Source organism: Giraffa tippelskirchi, chromosome Y (assembly GCF_054371585.1).
Source record: "Giraffa tippelskirchi isolate mGirTip1 chromosome Y, T2T-mGirTip1v1.2.pri, whole genome shotgun sequence".
In the NCBI taxonomy this organism is placed as follows: domain Eukaryota; kingdom Metazoa; phylum Chordata; class Mammalia; order Artiodactyla; family Giraffidae; genus Giraffa; species Giraffa tippelskirchi.
Window position 1 is genome coordinate 3,620,769 of NC_137290.1, and position 25,445 is coordinate 3,646,213.

Here is a 25,445-nt window from a genome sequence, read left to right on the forward strand (position 1 = left end):
TCCCTGTCCATCACCAATTCCCGGAGTCCACCCAAACCCATGTCCATTGAGTCGGTGATGCCATCCAACCATCTCATCCTCTGTCGTCCCCTTCTCCTCCCGCCTTCAATCTTTCCCAACATCAGGGTCTTTTCAAATGAGTCAGCTCTTCACATCAGGTGGCCAAAGGATTGGAGTTTCAGCTTCAGCATCAGTCCTTCCAATGAACACCCAGGACTGATCTCCTTTAAGGATAATACATCATAACCAAGGAGGACTATTTCAAGAATGTAAGCTTGTTTTGTCATTCAAAAATCAATGTGCCAGTGATCAATTAAAAAAGAAAAAAAAATAATCATCTTAATATATGCAAAAGAATTACTGAAATTCAATATGCATTCCAGACTTTCTTTAAAGTATGATAAAAAAGAAGTGATAAAAGAAAGAGACATCCTCCATGTCCTAAAAGGCATCTACATAAAATCTACAACCACCAGCATTTTTCGGGGTGAATTCTTCACTGCTAAAATGAGAAACAAGGCAAGTATGTTTGCTCTCAGCACTTCTGCTCACCAGTGTACTGAAGACTAGACAGTAAGATATGGAAAAATAGTTTTTAAACCTTCAGATTAGAAGGGAAGAATTAAACCTGTATTTACACATAACAAGATCATCTGTGTAGAAAAACCCAGTGGTATATACACAACAGGTACTACAAATATTAAGTGCATTTGGCATGGTTGTAAGATAAAATATCAACATCTAAATTTTATTTCTCTGCATTCAAAAACCAAAACTTGGAAAACAATCTCAATTATAGTAGCATCAAATGGATGAAACACTTTGGGATGATTCTGACAAAGATGTACGATAGCTGTATACTGAAAACTACAAAAAATTGCTGACAGAAATTGAAGACCATCTAAATAAATGAAAAGGCTACTTTGCTTATGGTTTAAAACACTATTTATTGCCAAGATGTTAGCTCTCCTCAAATTAGTCTATACGTTCAACACAATCCTAGTCAAAACCTCAGCAGTAAGGCTTTTTGTCAAAATTGATAAACTTATTCTAAAGTTCATATGTAAATTTAAATAACATAGAAGAGCCAAAAACAAACAGAAAACTTGAAAAAGAATAAATCAGAAGGGCTCACATGATTTCAACACATACTAAAGCTATAGAAATCAGGACAATATAATATTGGTATTTAGATCGACCGAACAGAATCAGAACTTGAGAAATAGACCTACACCTTATACGGCAAACTTCCCTTTAAAACACACACACACACACACACACACACACACACACACACACACACACACACACACACACACACACACACACACACACACACACACACACACACACACACACACAGGAGTCAAGTTGACATTTGAGGGCCACCAGGAGAAGGTGTTTGGGACACACACCCCAGATACTCTTCTGGTTCCCATGTAGGCTAAAAGATCAATACTGCTTCCAGCTAAGCCTCCATTCCTTCTCAGCAAAGAATACAATGGTTCTACTTGATGACCCCCCAAGCCGCCATCTTGGATGCTGACCAGCCCGCCATCTTGGATGCTGACCTGCCCACACTGCATTTTACAGGTGAGAACACCAGCCAATGGCGATTGGGGATGATTAGACGCTGATTCAGAACAAGAAAGCCGTTCCCTTCATGCCAAGCCAGCGTCCCGTAAATGACAGGCCATAGGACAGAATAACTCAAAACTTAGAGTGGTAAGTGCAGAACACGGGCGCAGATAACTATAAACAGCAAAACGTTTCTAAATTAGATTGGCAGCATAGAACAGGTTTATTCGAGCTGTCTTTGTATCTGTTGACTTAAGACGTTTATTATCTAATTGCAACTTTGACAAGAATGAAACTAGAAAGGCTAATCATATTTTATCTGAAAAACAGGCCTAATTGAAAATGTGCTGTTTTATATTTATTGGTTTATTATATTGAGCTGGCCAAGAAGTTCGTTCGGGTTTTTCTGTGAGTCATTATAGAAAAACTGGAATGAACTTTTTGGCCAACTTGATCTAACTAAAGCAATTTTCTAATTCTCTAAGTCATAAGCTTAAGAATCGCTTCTTATTACAAGTGCATTTTTTCCTGACTGAACAACTACATGCCACTAATACATGTTCAAATCATGTGTCTAAATCGAATACACTTAACATTCTACAAAAGACAGAATAAGAGACACAGATGCATAGAACAATTTTATGGACTCTGAGGGAGAAGGTGAGGGTGGGACGTTCTGGGAGAATAGCATTGAAACATGTATATTATCATATGTGAAACAGAACACCATTCCATGTTCGATGCATGAGACAAGGGCTCAGGGCAGGGGGAATGGGATGACCCAGAGGGATGGGATGGGGAGGGAGGTGGGTGGGGGGTCCAGGAAGGGGAACACATGTAAACCCATGGCTGATTCATGTCAATGTATGGCAAAAACTATTACAATATTGTAAAGTAATTAGCCCCCAACTAAAATAAATAAATTTATAAAAAAAAAATACAAAAGAAATTAAGATGTACTTATAAAATGAAGATATGGCCATTCTGTGTGTAGTGACAATTCACCAGTTTTTTATAGCCACTGGTAATGTTTTCAGAATAAAATTCAGTCTTATAGAAAAGAAATTGAAAAGACTAGGAAAAAGGACAAAATACCTTTTTTAGTTGTGATTTTTTTAAACCCCTAAAATATTTCCCCTTTCCTTATAAACCTCATTAAATTAAAAGAAAATATTTTGGTGTTTGACCAGTGACGTTTGTTACTCAGGATTTTACTGTATTTATGCATTTCTAATCATTCCTAAAGGAAATCAACCCTGAACATTCATTGGAAGGACTGATGCTGAAGCTGAAGCTCCAATATTTTTGCCACCTGATGCAAAAAGCAGACTCATTGGAAAAGACCCTGATGCTGGGAAAGATTGAAGGTAGGAGGAGAAGGGGACAACAGAGGATAAGATGGTTGGATGGCATCAACAACTCAATGGACATGAATTTGAGCAAACTCCTGGAGATAGTGAAGGACAGGGAAGCCTGGCGTGCTGCAGTCCATGGGGCTTCGAAGAGTCTGGCATGACTGAGCGATTGAACATCACCAACAATCACTGTCAACAGAAAGCTTGTCAGAAAGCTTTTAATGATTCACTGACTGGGACAATTAAAAAATAAGAATTAGAACACCTTAACTGCAAGGGATTTTCAAAACTGTCTACTAACAATCTCTTACAATTATACCTATGGTAATAAACTTGGTAATAAACTAAGGAGAGCTTTTAAGACAGCACATTTTGCAGTGAAAAATGTACTCTAAACATCTCTTACACATTTAGAAATGTCTGGTCTAGACATATGGGCTACTTGGAGACAGAATGTTTGGCTAAAAATGTACTTCTTCATTACAGTCAGATGAGGCTATTATTTGATATGACAATACTTATACACTGGCAAGCAGGGACTACAGGAGACAGCCTGTCCCTCCTCCTGAGATTAATTGAACATTAAATTACCTTAGTTTGACAGTGCAATAGAATATCAGCCGGCCTTATAATTCTCCATCATCAGGTCTTCATCGGTTTATAAAAGACAACACTAAAGTGTTTCCTTCTGAAACCCTAATGCTCATTCTGTTCAATTACAGAGGAGATTTAGTAGCCTGTGTCATCAGTAATGAAGATATCAAGGCAACCCTGTTCCTTTTCTTACCAGGCAAATACAGAACATGGGTGTGTATTCCTGTGGACATACACAAACGCATTTAGAAGTACTGAAGAGTCTGGACTGAAGTGTGCTTGGGTGGGCTGACACCTCTAAAGTAATTTTTTTTTTTAAGCTCCCAAATTCTATAGAAGTTTTACACCTAAAGGGTATCACCAATTTTGATTCTTTTCATTAAGAAAAGCACGTTTCATCCAATCACCAGGGGAAAAAAATGGAGGTTCCATAAAACATTAAAAAGATATCTGCCATATGATGCAGCAATTACACTACTTGGGGATATACTCAAAGGAAATGAAAGCAGTAGGTGTATAAGTTAGATAACTAATTCAAAACCACTGTACAAGACAGAGAATCTACTCAGTGCTCTGTGGTGCCCGAGCTGGGAAGGAAATCCAAAAAAGAGGGGAAATATGTGTACATATGGTTGATTCACTTTGCTGTACGGCAGAAACAGACATAACATTGTAAAGCTACTAAACGCCAGTAAAAGTGAAGTTAAGGACAAAGACATAAATGGCCTCCCATGTTTATTGTGGCATTATTCACAGCAGCCAAGATACGGAAATCACCTAACAGTCCCTCCAGAGACGACTGAATAAAAAAGGAGCTGGCATATATGAACCATGGGATGTCATTCAGCCATGATATATAAACAAGATCTATCCGGCCATCTGTGACATCACAGGCGGACTCTGAGCACGCTACGCTCCGTGAGATAAGTCACACAGAGGAAGACAAGCACTGTATGAGTAATCTCACACATGAAAATGTCAAGCTCACAAAAGTCAGTGAGTAGGCCAGCGGTTACCAGGGGACCAGGGTGGGGGATAAGATCGATGTCGTTGAAGGGTTACGAACCTGCTGTGAGCAGTAAATAAGTCACAGACAGAGATCTGATGTACAGTATAATAACTATAGACAATAACACTGTATTCTAACCATGGAACGCGATAAACGCCACTACTACGGCAGTCACTGGAGAAGGAGATGGCACCCCACTCCAGTATCCTTGCCTGGAAAATCCCATGGATTGAGGAGCCTGGCAGGCTACAGTCCGTGGGGTCGCAGAGTCAGACCCGACTGAGCGACTTCACTTTTCATGGCAATCATGAAATGGTAAAGAATCTGCCTGCAATGCAGGAGACCCGGATTCCATCCCTGAGTCGGGAAGATCCCTTGGAGAAGGGAATGGCAACCCTCTCTAGTATTTTTCCCTTTAGAATTCTATGGACAGACCATGGGGTTGCAAAGAGTTGGACGTGACTGAGTAACTAACACTTTTACGGCTGTCAATCACAGTACATCATATAACTGTAAAGTAACAAGTTGCACACAGTGTTATATGTCAAATATATTCAATAAAAAATGTTGGGGGGAGAGTGCATTTTTTACTGAAAAGGAAGATCTATGAGGACAGTGTAGTCACCCTGAATATTAGAATATACACCAAAGTGACTTCTCTGGTGCCAGATAAGAATCCACTTGCCAATGCAGGGGACACAGGTTGGATGTCTGTTCCCATGGGGCAGCTAAACCCGTGCATGACAACTACTCAGCCCATGCTCTAGGGCTCAGTTCATTTCAGTAGCCCAGTCGTGTCCGACACTTTGCGAACCCATGAACCGCAGCATGCCAGGACTCCCTGTCCATCACTAACTCCCGGAGTCCACTCAAACCCATGTCCATTGAGTCGGTGATGCCATCCAGCCATCTCATCCTCTGTCGCCCCCTTCTCCTCCCGCCTTCAATATTTCCCAGCATCAGGGTCTTTCCCAATGAGTCAGCTGGTGAGCTGCAATTCCTGAAGCCTGTATGCCTGGAGCCCATGCTCTGCAACAAGAGAAGCCAACGCAATGAGAAGCCTGGGAACCATAATGAACACAATGAAGAACAGCCCCTGCTCACCCCAACAATATATAGCACACACAGCCAAAAAAGAAAAAAAAGAAGGAAAAGAAAAGAATGCACAACAAAATCTTTACAATGATGACTATGTTGACCTGGTAGAAAAAGAATGGAATGGAATAGAAAGTCGACAAAGACACCCAAGGATACACAGAAGCTCAATGAATGTTCCTTAAATAACTTGGGACTGTGAAACTAGTACAATTTATATAGAATCTAGATTTATATGAAATTGAATTGAAACAGGCACACCATAAATAAATCAGACTTCAATAATGTTCCCATGGGATTTTTAAATCGTGTGTCCATAAAGGAACCTCTATTTGCATATTATCATACAAATAAGAGCCAGAGCTAAGAGTGCCTTTGCAAAGGTCCGTCTCATCAAAGCTATGGTTTTTCCAGTAGTCATGTGTGGATGTGAGAGTTGGACCATAACGAAGGCCGAGTGCCGAAGAATTGATGCTTTCAAACTGTGGTGTTGGAGAAGACTCTTGAGAGTCTCTTCAACAGTAAGGAGATCCAACCAGTCCATCCTAAAGGAAATCAGTCCTGAATATTCATTGGAAGGACTGATGCTGAAGCTGAAACTCCAATTCTTTGGCCACCAGATGTGAAGAAAGGACTCATTGGAAAAGACCCTGATGCTGGGAAAGATTGAAGGAGGGAGGAGAAGGGGACAACAGAGGATGAGGTGGTTGGATGGCATCACGGACTCGATGGACATGAGTTTCAGCAAGCTCCAGGAATTGGTGATGGACAGGGAGGCCTGGTGTGCTGCTGTCCATGGGGTCACAAAGAGTCGGACACGACTGAGCAACTGAACTGAACTGAACTTACCTTTCCGTGTTACAGACCTCAGAGTCTATGATGCTCTGAGAAGGGAATGCATTGAGATCTGAACTCCGGGTGGGGAGTGAAGACACAGCAGTGATTGGAGTGCCTTTTACTGCAGGTTACTTTCCCTGGTTTTATATCAGAGCTCATATTTAGGGAGCAGTCAGGAGTATGTGAGCATTACTAACAAAGAAAGACGATGGAAGTGCTGTCTCACAGATGACCATCAGCGTCATCCCGGAATGTTCTATTATAGTCTTAATTCATCATCACCAGAGGCTCTGCACATCGCTGGACCCACCCTTCAACTGGGTTCTCTCTCTCTTTTGCCATCATCACTTTAGTAAAATATTGGCAAACATGATGAGACTTACCCAGGCCCCCAGGACTTCTAAACGCTTGATAGAGCTAAAGGTGCAGGGGGAAAGAATTGCAGTCTTCAAGGCTGACACCAGGACTTTCTAAAGAGAGAAAGAGAGAAACTGGAATGAGGACTAAGCATACGGAAGAGGAAGAAACAGACAGAAGAAATTGGAATTAGTCATATGGAAAAATTCTATGATTATCAATCACATATCGCCAAGAGTTCATTCAGAGATGCACAATAAATGAAGTACGAAAACTTCACTGTCTTACCTCTTGAACTCCCTCTTGTAAAATATTTTGCAAAAAGCCAACACCTCCTTTTCAAGACTCCTGCAACTGTGATATTCCTTGTCTGATAGGTATTAGCGGAATGGAGCAGATTTCTTCTTATCTATTTTTAAACTTGTTTAGCTAAAACCACAGGACACAACTTTGAATTTTTCTCTGCTCCTTAAATTTTTTTTTTTAACTTAAACAACATCTTGAATTTTTCATTTTGTATTGGGCTTTTCATTTTGTTTTATATTTAATAATCAAAACTTTTCATTTTGTTTTGTATTTGTTCATTAATAATGATGTGACAGTTTCAGGTGAACAGTGAAGAGACTAAGCCATACATGTACATGTATCCATTCTCCCCCAAACTCCCCTCCCATCCAGGCTGCCACATGACATTGAGCAGAGTTCCCTGTGCTGTCCAGCAGGTCCTTGTTGGTTCTCCGTGTTAAATACAGCCATGTGTCCATGTCCATCTCAAACTCCCTGACTATCCCTTCCCCCATCCTTCCCCCTGGTGACCATAAGGTTATTACAGAGTATTGAGCAGAGTTCCCTGTGCTGTCCAGCAGGTCCTTGCTGGTTCTCCATGTTAAATACAGCAGTGTGTCCATGTCCATCCCAAACTCCCTAACTGTCCCTTCGCCCATCCTTCCCCCTGGGAACCATAAGGTTATTACAGAGTATTCAGCTGAGTTCCCTGTGCTGTCCAGCAGGTCCTTGCTGATTCTCCATGTTAAATACAGCAGTGTGTCCGTGTCCATTCCAAACTCCCTGACTATCCCTTCCCTCCAGCAACCATAGTTTGTTCTCTAAATCTGTGAGTCTCCTTTTGCTTTATAAGTTCATTTGTGTCACTTTTTTTTAGATTCTGCATGTAAATGATACCATATGATATTTGTTTTTCTCTGTCTTACTTCAGTTAATATGATAATTTCTAGGTCCCTTCATGTTGCTGCAAATGGCAGCATTTCAGTCTTTTTCATGGCTGAGTAATATTCCATCATCTATGTGTACCACATCTTCTTTATCCATTCCTCCATTGTTGGACATTCAGTTGCTTCTGTGTCTCGGTTGCTGTAAACAGTGCTGCAATGCACACTGGGGTGCATGAATCCTTTTGAATCAGGAGTTTTTTATATTTGGATTTTGTTCTCAAATCTTGGACATACTTTGTGTTTGGTGAAGTGCCATCTTTCAGAAAAAGAGAGGATGAAAGTCCAACCAGTGGGACCACCAACACTTGCAATTCCAGCTGTGGGCAGGAGCATGCTTGCTGTTAGATGTTGTTCTCAAGAAACCAGAATGCTGGGGCCCTGTGGGGGATTTTGCCAGCCTGGGGAAGGTCAATGACCACCCTGGGGTTCGGTAGGAATACTGTGTCCTGGAAATTCCCAGGTTTAGGATGAGCTGGAGGATTTTTCTTTTCTGCTTGGAGTGAGAATTTTCATCAGCTGGTTCACATCTCCTGTTGTGTTTGTGGTGATTTAGTCACTAAGTCAAGTCCAACTTTTGTGACCCCAGGGACTGTAGCCTGCTAGGCTCCTCTGTCCATGCAATTCTCCAGGCAAGAATACTGGAATGGGTTGCCATTTCCTTCTCCTATTTTCTTTGGACAGTACCATTGTTTTGCTTGATATTTCTTCCTTTTCCTTGACATACTGTGAACACAGTTTCTGGGTCAAGACTACATTTTACTGTGACTGCAGTAAATGTGGTCTATTTAATCAGTGACTGTGATGGGGGTAGTAACCTGTGGGGAGTGGAATCTTAATTTTTCCTCCTTGTTTCCATTTTTCCCTAGATAGCTATGCCTTTAACAACATTTTTTAAAAATTATTTACTTATTTTTGGCTTCCCTGGTGGCTCAGCTGGTAAAGAATCCACCTGCAATGTGGGAGACCTGGGTTCCATCCCTACGTTGGGAATTTCCCTTGGAGAAGGGAATGGCTACCCACTGCAGTATTCAGGCCTGGAGAATTCCATGGACTATATAGTCCATTGGTCACTCTCGTGACTGCAGAGTCGGACACGACTGAGCGCCTTTCACATTTTTGGCATTAGGTCTTTGTTACTCCGTGGGGGCTTTCTCTAGTTGTGGCAAGCGGGGGCTACTCTCTAGTTGTGGTTTGCAGGCTTCTAATTGCAGTGGCTTCTCTTGTTGTGGAGCACAGGCTCCACATGTGGGCCTCAGTAGTTGGGACACATGGGCTTAGTTGCCCTGTGACATGTGGATTCTTCCTGGACCAGGCAGGGAACTTGGGTCCCCCTGCATTGGCAAGTGGATTCCTAACCACTGGGCCCCCAGGGAAGTCCCAGGACACATTATTTTCATTGTTTCCCCAGCTGCTACCCCCACCTTCTTCACTCTGAAGTCTGTTCCTTCTTAGCACATATTATGAGCCACAAAAACTCATGCTCCATATTTGGGAGCATATAATTTTCATAACTTATACAATTTTTATAATGTATATAAAGTTTATGTCAAATATTAATTTTAAAATTTATATAACATTCATACAAAACGTAAAATCTTTGTTTTGGAATTTATATAATAGTCACGTCACATGAAATGTGTGTATTTACATTTAAACATTTGTAACTGCACTGTGGATTTTCAATCCATATTACAAAGAATTTTAATGGGAGTAGAAGCCACACAGTCTCAAATACCAAATTCTTTGATAGCATAGTTGTGAATTTTTTTTTTTCATTTCAGAGTCAGTAAAATCTCTCACATTATTGAAGCTAGTAGATTACAAATGCTTGAATCAATCAAATTCATTTTTGATTCAAAATTGAAAGAAAAGAACAAGTGACTTAGACTAGCATGAGATTATGAGTCTGCAATGGCCTGGCTTACTTAGGAAGATAAAGTCATAGTTTAAGAAATAAAATCACAATGATATATTACCGCTCATTCTCTAGGATAAGTAGGGAAGAAAGACATGTACAAAAACATAAGCAAATGTGAAATGACATCAAAGAAAGAGCCACTGACTCCACAGCTAGGCTGGTGTAATACTGTATACTGCATAATATGACAAACACAGAATCACTGATTTTTCAAGTGAAACATTCCAGTAATATTTGGGTTCCAATATTTTGACAACTGCCAATGACGGCAGTTGCTTATAAAACTAGAAGGAACGCTGTCATAATATGTCTCTGAAATTTTATATGTATTCTTTCACAGATTAGAGATGTGCTTTGGCATTTTCTGAACAGAAAGCCAAATGTTCATTAATCCTATATTTGCCTTCGGAAGAAGGGAGACACAGCTATGCTACGGAGATTCCTGACCTGGAAGACAAAGAAGGCAACTTCAGCCAGTGGGGGTCATTTCCTGAACATCTCTGGCTCATCCAGTAAGCAAGACACAAGTCAACGGTCCTGGGTTATCATCTCCCCCATCAACAGCCTCCTTCTGCCATCCGTTATGGAAATTAAAATGGAAGAAGTCTTGTTCAGGCTTTGGAAGCAGGAGAGCAGGCCTCTGACCTGCCTGGACATGGCTCAGATTGCATGCCTGCCCCCAAGCACAGCAAGGCAGGTGGCACTGTGGATAAGAAAGGGAGCCGGTCTTGGAATTCTTGAGCCCCTGGAGGTCTGGCCAGTCCCCCAAGGGTCTAAGAAGTCTTATGACTCCCAAGGTGAAACAAACAGCATTGTAAAAGTTAAGACAACCAGAGGTGAATTTCTGTGCACATACTGATGATGGCAGCAGCTTGCACCCTGGGATTACAAGCTGGAGTCACTTAAACTGCAATTCAAAGTCTCACCCACAGGGTAGATGCACCGCTTGGGACTCCAGATTACTGTTATATTGGACTTCCCAACACCATTCATGTCTTCATGTAGGTTGTCAGCCCAACTGGGTGATGTATACGCTGTTGTGCATGCCTGCTAAGCCCGCTTTAGCTGTGTCCAGTTTTTTGCAACGCTATGGACTGTAACCTGCCAGGCTCCCCTGTCCATGGGATTCTCCAGGCAAGAATAGTGGAGTGGTATTTGTAGCGCTTCTGTTTCTTTTCTTTTAATGCCTGTATACTGAAATTAAGTCAAAGAATCTTCAGTTAAAAATTGAAATTGCTTCCTTGTGTGTAAGGAGTGGTATCTTTTGTTAACAAATCCTTCAAACCTAAAAATGAAAGCAAAACTTTTGGCAAAACACCCTCAACCACTCTCCCCACTCAAACTGGATGTCTGTGTAAATGAATTCCAAAATGCATTCCTGGTTTTCATACCTAAGATGATCTATAATAAATTCCATAACCCTCAGATGCACACACATCTGTGGTGAGTGTTATACTGAACACAACCATCCTGTAGCATCGTTGATAAATGACAAGTGCTGGCGCCAGTGTTCAGGTAAAAAAAGATCAGTTTCCCAGACTGCACCTCTTAATGTTATATTTTGTGCTAGTCGCTCAGTCCTGTCCAACTCTGCAACCACATGGACTGTAGGCAACCAGGCGCCTCTGTTCATGGGATTTCCCAGGCAAAGAATACTGGAGTGGGTTTCCCTTCCCTTCTCCAGGGATCCTCCCGACCTAGGGATCAAACTCGGGTCTCCTGGGAAGCAGGCAGATTCTTTAGCATCTGAGCCACGAGGGACGTCCTAACATTATAGAGAACACTGCAACTCCATGAAGTCATCTACTAATGTTGTAGAGAACTCTTCAACTCTAGAACATGACTTCGTGAAGGGATCCCTAAGCACTCTCTCAGGCATTGTTTTGCAAAGATGCTGGCTTTGTGGGGGGTGCGGGTAGGGAGGGAAGGCCAATGTGTAGGCAAGCACCCCTGGTGCTTGTAGCCGTGAAAGTCATTCCATCAAGACACTACCTAGGGCTTCCCTGGTGACTCAGTACTAGAGAGTCTGCTTGCTGGTGCAGGAGACAGGGCTTCTATCCCTGGTCTGGGAAGATCCCACATGCCTCAGAGCAACTAAGCCCCTGTGTCACAGCTACTGAGTCTGTGCTCTAGACCTCGGGAGCCACAAGTACTGAGCCCACGTGCTGAAACTACTGAAGCCCGCATGCCCTAGAGACTGTGCTCTGCAACCAGAGAAGCCTCTGCAACGAGAATCCTACTCACGGAGCCCAGAGAGTAGCCCCTCCTTGCTGCAACTGGAGAAAACCTCGAGAGCAGTAAGGAAGACCTTAGTGCAGCCAAAAATAAATCTAAAAAAATTTTTAAAAAGAGACTATTCAGGATTTCCAGGAAAATAAACACGGTAGATACAGATGCTGTTGTTACACTGGTAGAACTACAGATTTATGAACCTTCTCAGTTGCATTCAGCACTTATGTAACAGCAAAGTTATTCTAAAGCTGTGCTTTCTTGACACCCAACTTCTGGTCAGTTTCTCTGTTGTTTTTCTCTTGAGGGCTTGTCAGAGGAAGTGAGCATATGATTGGAACATCCCAAAGTCAGAAACCTCCTTGATCCACAGACACAAAGACTGCGATCATAGGTGCAAAATTTCATTTTTGAGAATATCTTGTCTGCTTGAAAACTTTGCTGTGAAGCAAGTTTGCTCAAACTATGGAAACATGTGTGTATCAATAAATTGTTTGCCTAAAATTAAGTGGAAACAATCAAAGTTTCCCCTCAAATGAACATGAGGGGCTGAGCAAAGTCTTTGAGTTGTACCTACCTTCAGAATTTGAACTGTTTTATATCAATTCTTTTCCATCTTGGTCAGAATTATGTTCTGAGTAGTGGACATCTACGAGAAATCTAGGAATTAAAATTTTAACCCACCTCTTTTTCTAATCACCCTTACATAGGTGCGTGCATGCTAAGTCACTTCGGTCGTGTCCGACTCTTTGCAACCACGTGGGCTGTAGCCCGCCAGGCTCCTCTGTCCGTGGGATTCTCCAGGGAAGAATACTGGAGCGGGTGGCCATGCCCTCTTCCAGGGGATCTTCCTGACCCAGGGATCGAACCCACGTCTCTTACATCTCCTTCATTGGCAGTTGGGTTCTTTACCACTAGTGCCACCTGGGAAGGCCACTTTTGTACACCACTTTTAAAATTTCACTTAATGTTAAAATGAGTGAGATATCCATATAATTCAAAACTCAAAAATGATATGAAATGTGCCTTTTGATATTTCATGCTCAAACTTCTGTTTTCTCCCAATAAGATTAGTATACAAGCATCCAGTCTTTTCTTTATGGAATATATAATCCCTTTAACCTGTTTCCAACACAAAAGCTACTTTTCTACATACATTAGTTTATACCATATTTTTTCTCATCTAATCTATTATAAAGAATTTTTATATACTTAGCAGAATTTTAGCTGCCAGTTTTTAAGCTTTTAAATCAGTCCAGTCCTATTCACCTAAAAATCATTGACTCTGCACATCAAGGTCCATGGCGTTTCCTCTTTGGGGAATGTACTGTACATGTCTTTGACCTAAAACAGGTTGCATTACCCTTAAATAAAACAATGTGTGCCTCCCTGGTGGCTCAGATGGTAAATAATCTGCCTGTGATGAGGGAGACCGGGGTTCAATCCCTGAGGTCTGGAAGATCCCCTAGAGAAGAAAATGGCAACCCACTCCTGTATTCATGCCTGGAGAATCGCATGGGCAGAGGAGCCTGGCGGGCTACAGTTCATGGGGTGGCAAAGAGTCGGACAGGACTGAGAGCAACTGACACTTTCTGTGAGGGGAAGGGAGGGCCTGAGAAAATAAAACTAGGCTCTACATTGCCTCTTACTACCGACGGCAAGTTTTGCAAGAGTTAAACTTTCAAAAACTCCACGAGCACTCTGAAACATCCCTGAGAGGAGTCTCAAGTCTTCAATGTGCTCCAAACAACAAGGACTATGACTTCAAGGCCTTTTGACATTAAAGAATCACAAGCCAAAATTTACGTCTGCAATGCTGAAGGTCTGAGATCCACGACCTCAACAACATCCAAGTGTCTCTGCATCAATTTTTCCCTGGGAAAGGTGATAGGGTAACAGAAGATTGATCTCCTTCTACTGATTCAGTATAAAATGGAAAAACGCACAAACAAAGGTCATCAAGGAGGTATAGAGTCAGTATCAATCGCTCTTGGAAAGTTTGAGGAAGCGGTAAGTCATGACTGACTTTGACAAAACCGTGTTATTAGAGAAATCTAGTTCCTGGCTGTCATGTATTCCAAGATTCCAGAACCAGGACACGTTCCTGGAAGTCGGAAGGTGACAGTGTTACCACAAATAAGAGCATCTGCTGTTTCCAAGGCAGGTAGGAAGGATGCCGAACTCATTTCTGGAAGGATCTCTAACAGATGGGGAGGGCAAGCAGGCACAGAAGGATCATGGTAAAATCAGAGAAGGTGCATCACAAAGGAGGTAGAAGAGTAGTGATGATTTATATTCATACGCTATATATATCTGTCGACAGATGTGATATGACATAGGATGTTTGCTTCATCTAAGCGAGAGAGACGCTACACAACGGTTTTCTTCATCTAAGCAAGAGAGACTCTACACGACTGTCCAAGAAGGAATGCCCCACGTCCTGTGTAGCTGGTCCCATCAGTTCCCTGTGGGGGCTACGGTTCACTGCGGTGCATGGGCTTCTCACTGTGGTGTCTTCTCTTGTTGCAGAGCAACTGGCTCCAGGCACGCGGGCTTCAGTAATTGTGGCTCCCAGGCGCCAGAGCACAGACTCAATAGCTGTGGTGCACAGGCTTATTTATTCCATACAATGTGGGATCCTCCCAGACCAGGGATCGAACCCAGGCCTCCTGCGTTGGTGGGTGGAGTCTCTACCACTAAGCCACCAGGGAAGCTCCCCTGCTCTGTATTCGTCTGTTACCCCTTCTTCAGAATTCCTATGCATTTGTTTTTCAGTGGAAGTGTTTCTTTGGCATAAGCAGCCTGCCATACTGGTGGGGACGAAAAGAGTACACTTCTTCCTGTCTGAGCCTCCTGCCTTTAGTTCTCCGGCTCACCTTCTTGACTGAATGATGCCAGCAACCTCCCGATGAGCTTCACTGACTGAAGGCTTTTTCTTGGTTTTGTCCACTGGCAATGACTTCCATAGATTACCCCTGGTGGCTCAGACGGTAAAGCATCTGCCTGCAATGCGGGACACCTGGGTTTCATCCCTAGGTCGGGAAGATGCCCTAGAGAAGGAAATGGCAACCCACTCTAGTACTCTTACCTGGAAAATTCCATGGACGGAGGAGCCTGGTAGGCTACAGTCCATGGGGTTGCAAAGACTAGGACACGACTGAGCGACTTCACTTTCTTTTTCTTACTTAATGACTTCCATGAGTTTAATTGTACTGAAGTGTTTTATTTATATCCCAGGTCCCTGCTCCAAATCTCATTACGCTCTTTCGTTGTTCAGTAATGGGCTTCCCTGGTGGCTCAGCTGGTAAAGAATCCACCTGCAGTGTGGGAGACCTGGGTTCGATCCCTGGGTTGGGAAGACCCCCTGGAGAAGGGAAAGGCTACCCACTCCAGTATTGTTGGGCTTCCCTGGTAGCTCAGTTGGTAAAGAATCTGCCTGCAATGTGGGAGACCTGGGATTGACCCCTGGGTTGGGAAGACCCCCTGGAGAAGGGAAAGGCTACCCACTCCAGTATTCTGGCCTGGAGAATTCCATGGACTGAATAGTTCATGGGGTCGCAAAGAGTCGGACACGACTGAGCAACTTTCACTTTCACTTCACTAGCTCTCATCTCGCTTTAAACAGACCATTCTTACAGCATGCCTTATGTGATTCTTCTATTAACTATAATGAACATTAGGATATGCACTTGGGGATGAATGTATCATTTATTAAAATCTTTGTTACAATTGAAACTAATTGGGTGGGTGAAGCAAATGCCCACAAAACAACAAACAATAAAATCTGAGTATTTACCTGCTCTTTTGTGGCAATTACAATAAACGCTTCCGAGTATTATTGGAGTCAGAGCTGCGTTGATTGGTAAAAAGCCTCATAAACAAGGATGGACTTGCATAGCTATTAGAATTTATCTCAGATGTGAAGCTCCAATACTTTGGGCACCTGATGCAAAGAGCCATCTCATTGGAAAAGACCCTGATGCTGGGAAAGATTGAGGGCAGAAGGAGAAGGGGATGACAAAGGATGAGATGGGAGGAGAGTTCGATTCCGGGGTGGGGACAATCCCTTCAAGAAGTGAAGTACTCCCACTGCAGTACTCTTGCCTGCAGAATCCCATGGACAGAGGAGCCTGGTGGGTTGCAGTCCATGGGGTCGCAAAAGAGTCAGACCCGACTGAAGCGATTTAGCATGCCTACACTCAAGGATCATGAAACGCAGAGCAGTATGCACGTTCTATGTTACAACTTATGGATTCTAAGGAAGACCAATTTTAGGGCAGAGGCAAGGCAAATAGGCGCTAGTTAAGCTGGTGAGAACCGAAGAATAAGAAAAAAAGAAAAAAAAATGGAAGCAACCTGTATTCCTGCAGGAAGGGGAATACACACAACTAATAAAATTTCTTGTGAACCCTAACAGTTCTATTCCCTAAAACAGAGCCAAGAAAATTTAGCATGATTTGACTTTTTTTTTTACAAGAAGTTATTAAATCCATGCCGTTTCTCAGAATCTCTTTGCTCTCAAGGCTGCCAACTTTAATCAGCAGAAATCAAAGATCGTATTTGCTTCTCAGAAAGAAAGTCTGTGCAACACCAGCGTGATGAAATATCACCATTTGGTGGGTTGGAGGCGCTGGGGACCCTGGAAGAGCATAGAAGGAGAAAATGATTGATCTTAACACTCTGTTGATGGGTGAGCTTGCAAACAACGCTGAGGCAAGCAGACTGGAAGTCAGAGACTTCCTGAATAGCCCCAGGAAGAAAAGCGGAGTAGCTATTGTTTCCAAGGGACTCCAGGAAGTTCCTTTTATTGGAGCAAAACTGGTTTTTGATACTGGAGGCAAAAGGCATCACTAGAAATCACAACCTTTTCAATCAGTGCTTAGTGCATGACAGGGAAATGGACCCATGTCCTGAGTCAAAGAAGGAATGTTTAATTGATCGCAAATTGTACTTAAAATTAGGATTACCTTTCTAGGTGTCAGGAATGTGTCAAGGATGCCAAGAACAAAACAAATTTCAGGAAAGCGGAGTAAAGCCTGCCTGTCTTTTCAAAGGTAGAACTTAAAATTAAACCTCTCACTAGTAGGCAATTTTCCTAAACTTCTGAATATGGGTTTATGAAAATTTTAGGAACAATTGTTCTAAACCTTAAGGGACACAATGGCTCAGACAGTAGGGAATTTGCCTGCAATGTGGGAGACTAGGGTTTGATCCAAGTGTTGGAAAGATCCCCTGAAGAAGGTAATGGTAACCCACTGCAGTATCCTTGTCAGGAAAAATCCCATGGACAGGGAAGGCTGGCAGGTTAGAGTCTAAGAGGTTCCAAAGAGTCAGACACGACTGAGCGACTAACATTTTAAGAGACAAAAATATCCTATGTTTAAAGATATTTTATATATTGATTATATATTGCTACATAACAAATATTTGAAACATCTCTTATGCTGTCACTGATATATTAATGTATATTAATAACCAACAATGATGGTAATCATGATAGCTAACTTTATATGGTTTCAGGCACAAATATTTTGCACACAAAATAAGTGACTCAATTCTCAAAAGTTCTAAGACATTAGCAATTTTTATAACTGTTCTGTAACTTGGGAAACTGAGGCACAAACGTTCAAAAATTGCTCAAGATCACAAAGTTCATAAATGATGAAATATGAAACCAGCACTCTTACTTATTACATTAATAATAGTAATAATGAATTTCTTAATTACAGTACAGACAAGAAACAAATGGAAAGTAATATGAAATAATACAATATATATTTTCATCACAGCTTACATTGAAGTGGTCCAAAGCGTTAGGGGATGAATTGCTCATGCAAGTGACTCAAATACCAGGAGCAGTGTTGGAATTCTTCTAAAATTGCTAACAGCCCTTGGTAAGTTTCCAAACAAATAAACTACAATTTTCCCTCTAATTACTTGGCAGCTGTGTTCCTGGAAAATTCAGTGCCTATTATAACTGTGCAAAAGAAAAAATACTCCTTCAGTTCAGATGTAAAATGAAATTAGGTTCTAGGTTCAGATAATTACGGAGATTTTTTTTTAATGTAAACGGACACTTGGTGGGATATTTCAAAATTGTATGGGAAATGGTCATGTATGGATGTGAGAGCTGTACTATAAAGAAAGCTGAACACCAAAGAATCGATGCTTTTGAACTGTGGTGTTGGAGAAGCCTCTTGAGAGTCCCTCGGACTGCAAGGAGATCCAACCAGTCAGTCTGAAAGGAAATCAGTCCTGAATATTCATTGGAAGGACTTATGCTGAAGCTGAAGCTCCAATACTTTGGCCACCTGATGCAAAGAACTGACTCCTTGGGAAAGACCCTGATGTTGGCAAAGATTGAAGGCGGGAGGAGAAGGGGACAACAGAGGATGAGATGGTTGGATGGCATCACTGACTTAATGGACATGAGTTTGAACAGGCTCTGGGAGTTGGTGATGGACAGGGAGGCCTGGTGTACTGCAGTCCATGGGGTCGCAAAGAGTCAGACATGACTGAGAGACTGAACTGATGGGAAATGGTACAACTCTTTTTGCTATTTTAAAATTATGTTTGTTTCAATGTTAAGGACACTGTTGAACTTTTTTTATCATTCCTGCCTGCTGCCCACTACATGACAGTAGTGACACTAGATTATGATAATAACTGTAATAACAACAAAATCCCACAGTGACCACCGGAGAGTTACCATTCTAAGGACTCTGTGGACAGAATTCAGAATCATCTTGGACTCTGCAATTCTAGGCAAAACGTTGAGTGTAGGATCATTCTTCTTCAGCAGCTATTGGTTGGCAACTTTTCAGCAAATTCCGAAATCTTACATGTTATCTATTCCATCAAAAGTAAAGAACCTCCGGTCCTGGGTATTCCATGACGCTGTAGACTACTTTTTTCCCAATCCATTTTCTGTCTGGTAATCATTCTTTGTGGTTTGCACGGGACTTTGTGCGTGTTCAAAACCTGCATTATTCTGCTGATTCCTCAGCATCCTTTTCAATGTAATATCCCTCACAGACGTTTTATTTGCAGTTGCTGCTGCTACTGCTGCTAAGTCGCTTCAGTCGTGTCCGACTCTGTGCGACCCCATAGACGGCAGCCCACCAGGCTCTGCCATCCCTGGGATTCTCCGGGCAAGAATACTGGAGTGGGTTGCCATTTCCTTCTCCAGTGCATGAAAGGGAAAAGTGAAAGTGAAGTCGTTCAGTCGTGTCCGACTCTTAGCGACCCCATGGACTGTAGCCTACCAGGCTCCTCCATCCATGGGATTTTCCAGGCAAGAGTACTGGAGTGGGGAGCCATTGCCTTCTCCGTTTATTTGCAGTAAACGATACCAAACATTGGGCTTCCCAGGTGGTGCTAGTGGTAAAGAACCCGCCTGCTGATGCAGAAGACCCGAGTTCAATCCCTGAATTGGAAAGACTCCCTGGAGGAGGAAATGGCAACCCACTCCAGTATTCTTGCCTGGGAAATTCCACGGACAGAGAAGTCTGGTGGGCTACAGTCCATGGGGTCTCAAAGAGTCGGATACGACTAAAGGGACTTCATACTTATGCGTGCCAAACGCTGCCCGTAGCTGCATTAAGATGAGCTCACACGTGTGGATCCAAGTACTACCCTCAAGTTTTCGGATTCTGCGATGACTTTTCTCTGGTGCTGTGTGCAAAGCACCAGTAGTCTCCAGGGTTCCTGCTTAAACACATGATTACGTCTGAAGTGCAAGCTGTACAACCTCCTTCCTCAACCCTTTCTGGGTGCAAAGTCATGAGCATCTCATATGAAGAGCAGGGTGCAGGGGGCCGACTGATCACGCAACTGGAGTTGAGGCAGAGGAAGCTGGTCCTCTAGACTCTTTCTGGTCTCTGATGATGGTGGCCAGCGGTACTGGCTAGTATACCAATGGAGCCACAGCTGGTGCCAGGACCCAAGATACACCATCAGGGCAAGTTTCAGGGGAGAAACAGGACATTAGTGGTCAAGAATATGGCAAATGTATGCTGGAAAAGAAGGCTTAATAGTACGACCTCAGTGCCTATCAACAGTTGTGTGATGCTCTGTGATGGCAGCTTTGCCATTAATGTTCTCCTTCTTCAGTGGCTCAGTCGTGTCTGACTCTTTGTGACCCCATGGACTGCAGCACATCAGGCTTCCCTGTCCTTCACCATCTCCAGGAATTTGCTCAAATTCATGTCCATTGAGCCGACCATCTCGTCCTCTGTCATCCCCTTCTCCTCCTGCCTTCGGTCTTTCCCAGCATCAGGGTCTCTTCCAATGAGCCGGCTCCTCGCAGCAGACGGCCAAATTTTAGAGCTTCAGCTTCACCATCAGTCCTTTCAGTGAATATTCAGGGTTGATTTCCTTTAGGATGGACAAGTTAGGTCTCCTTACTGTCCAATGGATCAGTTCAGTTCAGTCGCTCAGCCGTGTCTGACTCTTTGTGATCCCATGAACCACAGCAGGCAGGCCTCCCTGTCCATCACCAATCCCGGAGTTTACCCAAACCCATGTCCATCGAGTGGGTGATGCCATCCAGCCATCTCATCCTCTGTCGTCCCCTTCTCCTTCTGCCCTCAATCTTTACCAGCATCAGAGTCTTTTCCAATGAGTCAACTCTTCACATGAAGTAGCCAAAGGATTGGAGTTTCAGCTTTAGCATCAGTCCTTCCAATGAACACCCAGGACTGATCTCCTTTAGGATGGACTGGTTGGATCTCCTTGCAGTCCAAGGGACTCTCAAGAGTCTTCTCCAACACCACAGTTCAAAAGCATCAATTCTTTGGCTCTCAGCTTTCTTTATAGTCCAACTCTCACATCCATACATGACCACTGGAAAAACCATAGCCTTGACTAGATGGACCTTTGTTGGCAATGTAATGTTTCTGCTTTTTAATATGCTATCTAGGTTGGTCATAACCTTCCTTCCAAGGAGTAAGAATCTTTTAATTTCATGGCTGCAGTTACCATCTGCAGTGATTTTGGAGCCCAGAAAAATAAAGTCAGCCTCTGTTTCCCCATCTATCTGCCATGAAGTGATGGGACCAGATGCCATGATCTTAGTTTTCTGAATGTTGAGCTTTAAGCCAACTTTTTCACTCTTCTCTTTCACTTTCACCAAGAGGCTCTTTAGTTCTTCACTTGCTGCCATAAGGGTGGTGTCATCTGCATATCTGAGGTTATTGATATTTCTCTCGGCAATCTTGATTCCAGATTGTGCTTCCTCTGGCCCAGCATTTCTCAGGATGTACTCTGCATATAAATTAAATAAGCAGGGTGACAATATACAGCCTTGACATACTCCTTTTCCTATTTGGAACCAGTATGTTGTTCCATGTCCAGTTCTAACTGTTGCTTCCTGACCTGCACACAGGTTTCTCAAGAGGCAGGTCAGGTGGTCTGGTATTCCCATCTCTTTCAGAATTTTCCACAGTTTATTGTGATCCACACAGTCAAAGGCTTTGGCATAGTCAATAAAGCAGAAATAGATGTTTTTCTAGAACTCTCTTGCTTTTTTGATGATCCAGCGGAGGTTGGCAATTTGATCTCTGGTTCCTCTGTCTTTTCGAAAACCGGCTTGAACATCTGGAAATTCATGGTTCACGTATTGCTGAAGCCTGGCTTGGAGAATTTTAAGCATTAATTTACTAGCATGTGAGATGAGTGCAATTGTATGGTAGTTTGAGCATTCTTTGGCATTGCCTTTCTTTGGGATTGGAATGAAATCTGACCTTTTCCAGTCCCGTGGCCACTGCTGAGTTTTCTATATTTGCTGGCATATGGAGTGCAGCACTTTCACAGTATCATCTTTGAGGATTTGAAATAGTTCAACTGGAATTCCATCACCTCCACTAGCTTTGTTCGTAGTGATGCTTCCTAAGGCCCACTTGACTTCACATTCCAGGATGTCTGGCTCTAGGTGAGTGATCACATCATCGTGAATGTCTGGGCCATGAAGAACTTTTTTGTATAATTCTTCTGTGCATTTGTGCCTGGAGAATCCCACAGACAGAGGAGCCTGGTGGGCTACAGTCCATGGGCTTGTAAAGAGTTGGACATGACTGAGCATATATATACATATATACACGAATACATATATATACATATATATACTACATATACATACGTATATACATATACATGCATATGTATATACACATACACACAGGCACATATGGGGCTTTCCTGGTGACTCAGATGGTAAAGAATCTGCATGTAATACAGGAAGCCCAGGCTTGATCCCTGGTTTGGGAAGATCCCCTCAAGAAGGGAATGGCACCCCACTCCAGGATTCTTGCCTGGAGAATCCCATGGACAGAGGAGCCTGGCGGGCTACAGTCCATGGGCTTTTAAAGAGTTGGACATGACTGAGCATATATACATATATATATATACACACACACATATACATATATACACATACATATATATATATATATATGTATATAGAAGGGAATGGCAACCCACTCCAGTACTCTTGCCTGCAGAATCCCATGGACAGAGGAGCCTGGTGGGCTACAGTCCACAGGGTCACAAAGAGTCAGACAGGACTCAGTGACTGACCATGCAGTCACACATATATCAGAACTTTCCTTGTGATGAGAACGCTTAGAATTACTCTCTGCTAAGAAATAATTGTTTTAATGATAAGTGTGCGAGTAGAAATTCCTTTTAAGAGCACTAATGTATAGCTCCCAATTCAATAAAATTTATTTTTCAGCCAATAATTTAAAAAAATATAAAATGTATGCATTTATATACTTGTTTTTAATGTCCCCATGTCTCTCAAGATTCCTGGTAAAATGATGAAATTCTGTAGTCACCTTATTCAAATTCCTCTTAGCTCAGACACTCCTGAACTCCAATTCCTTTCCTCCTCATTCCTCTTTTTTAAACGCTAAGTCATTTACAAAGAATATCGAATGGCGTTTCTCCGGCTTTCCCATAATGGCATTAATCATTGATTAAAATTTTAAAACGTCACCTTAATGTTTCACAATATTAACGAAGTCTTTAAATTCCTTCTGGAAAATTAAATCCATATTTCTTCCCAGCGACTGTGTGACAGCCATCGAACCAGCTCCCTGGCTGCCAGGCTCACGGAACTGCTCCCCAGGCACCTCTGTTTATACCTGTCGATGCCAATAAGTGGATCCCAACCGAGACATGACGTGTAAAGCCGACTGTACAAGGAGTTTGTGCGGTCGGCGTGTGCTCTTTACATGCTGTTTCTTCCCAGGATGATGGAGAGGGGTACAAACGAGTGGAATTTCAGAGTTTTAATCTGCAGCAGGAATTCTTGTCTGCGGAGACTTTGAAAGGAGATCAGAGTTGCCCTGGAGAGAGTTTTCCCCAGCAGTGACCATTCAGGCCCACCCTAAATCATGTGCATGTGAGAGTTACACTATAAAGAAGGCTGAGTGCCAAGGAACGGATGTTTTCGAATCATGGTGCTGGAAAAGACTCGAGAGTCCCGTGGACAGCAAGGATATCCAACCAGTCCATCCTAAAGGAAAGCAGTTCTGGATATTCATTGGAAGGACTGATGTCGAAGCTGAAGCTCCAGTTCTTTGACCACCTGATGTGAAGAGCCGATTCATTGGAAAAGACCCTGATGCTGGGAAAGATTGAAGGCGAGAGGAGAAGGGGAGAACAGAGGATGAGATGGTTGGATGGCATCACCGACTCGATGGACATGAGTTTGAGTAAGCTCCGGGAGATGGTGTAGGACAGAGGAGCCTGACGTGCTGCAGTCCATGGGGTCGCAAAGAGTCAGACATCACTAAGAGGGTAAACGGCAACAATAAAGTGTGTGGAGGTGAGAGCCCTGTGAGGGCTAGAGGTCAGGCCTTGCAGCAAGGAGACCATCTCGGTGACCTTGGGGGAATGCGTTGAGCAGCAGAGCCTTGGTTTCATCCATTTGTCTGCAAAAGGCATTAGAGGCACCCTGCCTGTCTCCTTGTGTCAGAACGAAATAAAGAGGCAGGCAGAACAGCGTTAAGCCCATTAGAGAACGTGATACAATGATCAAGTCGAATGACTCCCTCCTAATAATAATTCCTAAATGCTGCCTTTTTGAGAGGAGAAGCCGAGCTGTTTTAAATTCTGCTTTATCCTTTACGTCGGGGGCTCGGTATTATTATGGTACATTTTTCATGCATTCTCATGCTGATTGCCTTAGTTATCCTCCGTAACTGTTAATATGTGGGCAGGCTTCCAAAACCTCTCCAAATGAATGCGTTTAGGATAACCATAAATCGACAGATATTTACTGAAATAATGAGTTCTAATTATGGATATGGAATGGATTTAAAGACAAGCCATATCTACTCAGCAGTTGACTGGATTAGTGGGGGGGAAAAAAAATAGGACTTTATGGATACTCATACTCACGATTTATTGCAAGGACACATAAATCTGTGCTTTAGGAGTTTAAACTATATATTTTGCACTTGATTTACAAAACCTGCTAATAAATCCAGTTCGACTTCTCATTGAGAAATCATTACTCTCAGCGTCAACTCTAGCTCGGCGTCAACTCTAGCTAAATATGAGGATTTATAAGCCAGGAAAATTCGTATACAAAATGAACCCCAGGATTTGAAAGTGTGCCAATAAATCTTAAAAAGAAATCCTTACCTTGCACATAGGATATAGGTGAAAGATCGCGAAATCATGAACTTAAATATACACCAGGATTCCCTGGTGGCTCAGACGGTAAAGCATCTACCTGCAACATGGGAGACCCAGGTTTGATCCCTGGGTTGGGAAGATCCCCTCGAGAAGGGAATGGCAACCCACTCCAGTACCCTTGCCTAGAAAATTCCATAGATGGAGGAGCCTGGTGGGCTACAGTCCATGGGGTCGCAAAGAGTGGGACACGACTGAGTGACTTCACTTTCGCTTTCAAATATGCACAATTACGGCCTGCATAATAAACCACCGCAAGTGAAAGTGCTGTTCACTCACTCATGTCTGATGCTTTGCGACCCCATGGACTGTAGCCCGCCAGGCTCCTCTGTCCATGGGATTCTCCAGGCCAGAATACTGGAGTGGGTTGCCATTTCTTCCTTCAGGGGATCTCCCTGACCCAGGGATCTAACACAGGTCTCCTGCATTGGCAGGCAGATTCTTTACTGTCTGAGCCACCAAGGAAGCCCAATAAGCCATTAAATATCTTAATTTAACAGGATAATTTTGGAGTTGTACCTATTAGGAATCACCTCCTG

At 42.8% G+C, this 25,445-nt stretch overlaps 1 protein-coding gene across 1 annotated transcript in view; it reads right to left on the reverse strand.

Annotated features, from left to right (window-relative positions):
* Positions 1-25,445, reverse strand: part of LOC145537668 (uncharacterized) — a 48,770-nt gene that overhangs the window by 8,211 nt on the left and 15,114 nt on the right. Inside the window, exon 3 of the mRNA XM_081568520.1 lies at positions 6,852-6,938. Coding sequence (XP_081424646.1) covers positions 6,917-6,938 — 22 coding nt within the window. The 3' untranslated portion in view covers positions 6,852-6,916. The remainder of the gene's footprint in view (positions 1-6,851; positions 6,939-25,445) is intronic.